The sequence below is a fragment of the Apaloderma vittatum genome, unplaced genomic scaffold (genome assembly GCF_000703405.1).
Source record: "Apaloderma vittatum isolate BGI_N311 unplaced genomic scaffold, ASM70340v1 scaffold9837, whole genome shotgun sequence".
NCBI classification, from domain to species: domain Eukaryota; kingdom Metazoa; phylum Chordata; class Aves; order Trogoniformes; family Trogonidae; genus Apaloderma; species Apaloderma vittatum.
The window spans coordinates 9,607-13,886 of NW_009726703.1; the positions used below are offsets into that span (position 1 = coordinate 9,607).

The following is a 4,280-nucleotide window of genomic DNA, read 5'->3' on the forward strand; positions in this document are numbered from 1 at the left end:
CAATGTGCTGGGGCGGAGAGCTGGCTCCTGCCGTCAGTGATGCTCCCCGGCTCTCACCTCCCTGCTCCTTCCAACCCCGCGTAAGGGCTAGAAGCTCTTAAGGTCTCCTCTGGGACAAGCAAAGCGGTGCCTTGGGGCTCAGCAGAAGGCTGTCGGGGTGGAGTTCAGCGGCACACTGGGCAGGAGGTCAGAGGCAATCGTCTAACGCTCCCCATGGCTCCCCTATGCAGAGCTGTGAATCTTCTCTCTGCTCCCAAGATCTGCGTCCTCTGGGTCGTCACCTTAACTGGCCAACAGCAAACTGCCCGGGACGCAGAGCAGGGAGGGAACTGTGGCACACAGGCAGCAAACATCTCAGCTATTGCTGGGCAATGGCTACTCTCCCCTCCTGAACGTGATCAAAAAAAACCATGCCAAGAGACTGGAACCCTTGTGAAACCAGATCCAAACGAAGCCAAGGTCACGGGGATGTTTCAAGATGAATGGGAGCACTCCCAGAAGACGTGGGCCAACTGGCTCACGTACAAACCATTCATTCCATAGGATTCCCCTGCGTCAAAGTCGCACAGCCCATTCAAAACGAAAGAGAAAAACCCCTCCACCCAGCAGCCAGGGCGCCAGCTCCCTTCCCACTTCTGCTTCCAGTTCAAACCAACAGCCAGAGGTGTTTGTGGGGTGCTACCCAGGATAAGCATCACGCCGGGGTTTCAGGTCCCTAAGAGGCAGGTGAATGCCACTAAACCCTACCCGCTCTGCAGTGCTTGGCTCTGTTTTGCTCCTGCAGCACCATTGCACAGCTCTGTTCTACCTTTCAGGCATTTGGAAACATGCTGCCGGGTACCAAACACCTCACTTGGGATCGTGTCCAGAAAGTGTATTAGGCATCATGGCAAATTCTCCCATCTCAGCGTGGCCTCAAGTTAGTGGGATTTGGTATCAGATCTCACTGCAGGACCTGGTGGAACTCTCCTGGCCTCCTCAGGGAAGAGTGGAGTGAGGGATGAAGAAGAGGAGAAAGGACAAGCCGGTCTCACCTCTTGTTCCGAGAGCCCGTCGATGATTTCCGACACCTCGTGCTCGCTGCGCGCGGCCGACATGGAAAGCCCGCCGCTGCCCCTCTGTCCTACCCTGCTGGGAAAGGGCGGCGAAACACTCAGACACTGATGCTCCGTTTTGCAAACCACGTTCACGACAACTTGCTGCCCCTCGTTGCTGGCCTCCATAACAACCACAGCCCACCCAGGACACCCCAGCCCAGCCCACGCAGCAGGAACGGTGCCGGCTGCAGCCCCGCGGGTTCCAACAGTGCTTCCTCCTGCCCGGAGAGCATCGTCCCCCACATCTCCTGGGTTCAGGGCTCACAAATAGAGAGCCTCAAACCTTCCTTACCTGTGGCAACCTCCCAGATTGCTACAACAGAACGACATTTCATTCCCAACCATACACTCTCCCATTATTTTCTCCTCTTCATCGCTCTGCAGCAATAGCATGAAGGCGTCAGCACCGAGCTGTTAGTCTGGTGCCACCACATCTGGTTTGCCAATGCTGCAGGCACTTTTAAACCAAACCCAACCATTTACACCTATCCTCCCCCCTCAATATCACTCAATGTAACAGCCATGCATCCCAAGGAATTAAAACTTTTCTTATTAAGCAAGTGAAAACTTAAAAACATTTCTCAGTACCATTTCTCCCCTTCTCTTCAATATAAGATAAAGCCATTGATTAGGAAGTTTGGACCCATCCAGCTGTTAGTGGGGCACAAGGACGGGATGCTGGCAGAAGGGTTTGGGTTCTGCACACAGCCGTCCCTGGGCAAGATCCCGGGGCTGAAATGGGATGAGGAGTTTTCAGCAAGAAGGGAGGAGATCCTGAAACAGTTGTCTCCTCTTGGCAGGAAAGAGGGACCTCAGTTGCACTTCCAACGAGGAGGAGAAAATGAACACAGGGTGGGACAGACAGGGGCCATCTCCTTCAGTGAGACACTTTGCTCCTTTCATAAGGTCTGTAGTCATTCTCACAAGCTCTGCAGGCCTTCCTTCTCCCTGCCCATGCTCCAATCAAAGGATATGCATGTATTAAATCATTGGCATGACCAAATTCATCTGCAAGTCTTGTATGTCTTCATTCAGGCCCACCAGTAAGGCAGTAATTAGTCCTGGCCAGCACAAGGGAGCTCCTTGCTCTGCATGGCCAGATGGGCAACCACATTCCTGACATTCTTCCTTCTCTCTTGGCTCTGTGATGAGCCATCCCAGGGAAAAAGCAGCAAAGCTGCTTGTCTGCTGACTTCTGCCTTCCACCGAAGGGGAGAAAAGGTACCGATAGCCGTCCCAGCCCTCTCCTCCTGCAGGCAAATCCCACACCCATGCCCAAAGAAAAAGAAAGGCTGTCTGATACCAGCTCAGCCCCTTCCTACCGCTTCTCCTCTAACCTCTGCATGCGCTCTTGCAGTTCCCGCTGCTTCCGGATCTCCGGGAATTGCTTCTCATAGTATTCCCGCACTTTGCTCTCTTTGGCACGGCGCCGGGGGTTATTTTCAATGCGTTCCACTTTTTTTTCCCAGGCCTCCATCAGCTGGTCATAGCGCTGGCAAAATTTCTGTTCCTGAAAGGGTAGAGGGAGAGAGGGAGCTCAGGAGATGTGCCTGGGAAGGCCGGTTCCTCCAGGGCCATATCTCTACGGCTGCTCAGGCTGAGCCTGAGTCGTGTTGCTTAAAGAAATACAGTTTATTAAGACATGGACATGCTCCAGAATTTGGGACCAACCCAAGGGTTAATTCTTAAAACATGCTATCAGGTACCCTCAGGCTTTTCCCTTCCAGACCCAACACTTTTGGTGAAACCAGGACTCTTGTCATGATACCGTCACCATTCTGGAAAAGCAAAAAGCATTTTGTTGGCTGCTGCTCCTCCTTTTCGACTCAGGAGCGGGACGAGCGCATCCCCACCGATGGCAAACCCAAGCTCTGCTGAAATGTGTCACTGCAGGGTGTTTCCACACCATGTCCCTCCGGGTGACATCCTCACGGCACCCTCACCCAGCCCTCCACGCTTCTTCCTGGTATTGATGAGACTAGCCCAGTAACCGTAACGTTAAAATGTCTTTTGCAGTGTAAGTGAACCTCCCCCTATCATCCCCCAAATCGCTCCTCCCTCCTCCAGCCACTCTTGCTGGAGGAGAACACCCACGAACAGGCAAGGTCCACACCGAGCAGATGGTTGTTGACGGCTGCAGCCGTGCTGGGAGCGATGGTGCACAGCCATGGTGCACAGCGATGGTGCACAGCCTCACGTGAAAGCAGTCGGGCAACCAGAGCAGGCTTTAAGGTTTCATTCTGAGCGAAACAAGTGCCTTCTAGGCCCCAAATTGGGAAGTGAAAGCAGATGTCGCTCTGCAAAAAAGCAATGGCAAACCCCAGGTCACCTCCCGTCCCGCCATGGCGCTTTCCTGACCAGGCAGCTCGGCATTGGGGCACTCAGCACCGAAGAAGAGACGGGGGGAACCCACGTTTCGAAGAAATAAACTCATCTCCTGCCATCATCACCCACCACAACCAAAGGGAAGTTCCAAGGCTGTATTTCCCAGATGAGCTCTGCTCTCGTCTCGCTCGCTCTCAGCCACCAAAATAAAAAATAATGGTGAGAGGTAAAGAAAAGCATCCAAGTTGATGGAAACACCCGATTCCAGGCCAGGGGGCAGCTGGGTTACCCCAAGCTAAGCAGGTCAGTTGTGCTGGGGAACAGCACAATAACTCGAGTGCAGCAACACATCCTGTGACCCCCACCCGCGGCCTTTTGGAGATACCTCAGCAATAACTTGGGGTCAACAACGCACCTCAAACCCTGCAGATGATGCAGGCTAACATTCCCCCCTGCAAATAAATTAATTCCAATTTGCATGCCCGGAGCCAGAAGCTTTCCTGCCCCGCACAGATGCACTGGAGATGCTTGGGTTTTGGTAGGTGCTAAAGGAAATGGCTGTAAGATGAAAGAATGAGAACGAAAATAAAAATGCCCTGAAAGCCACCAAAAGGAATCCTGTGCTGTGGGCAAGGAGCTAGAGGGTAACATCAACAAACTGCAGCAGCTCGGAGAAATCCCAGCTGCTGCGTTTTTACCCCTCCTGAAGCGATGCTATCAGCCCCCTGGAAACGGGAGCTCCTGCCCCGCCAGCAAATCCGCCACATCCTCCTGCCTCCGGAGCATCGCTTCTGGGAAGAAGCTAAAAATACCCCACAAAGTTTATCAAGCCTCAGCGCCGGGAGGCAGCCGGTGCCC

The 4,280-nt window shown here is 53.5% G+C and overlaps 1 protein-coding gene across 1 annotated transcript in view; it reads right to left on the reverse strand.

Annotated features, from left to right (window-relative positions):
* Positions 1 to 4,280, reverse strand: part of LOC104276916 (nuclear receptor corepressor 2-like) — a gene marked incomplete at its 3' end in the record, with an annotated part of 31,605 nt that overhangs the window by 7,225 nt on the left and 20,100 nt on the right. The window contains exons 5-6 of the mRNA XM_009873388.1: positions 2,435 to 2,607; positions 1,035 to 1,131 (exon numbers count right to left, since the gene is read on the reverse strand). Of these exons, the coding sequence (XP_009871690.1) occupies positions 1,035 to 1,131; positions 2,435 to 2,607 (270 nt within the window). The remainder of the gene's footprint in view (positions 1 to 1,034; positions 1,132 to 2,434; positions 2,608 to 4,280) is intronic.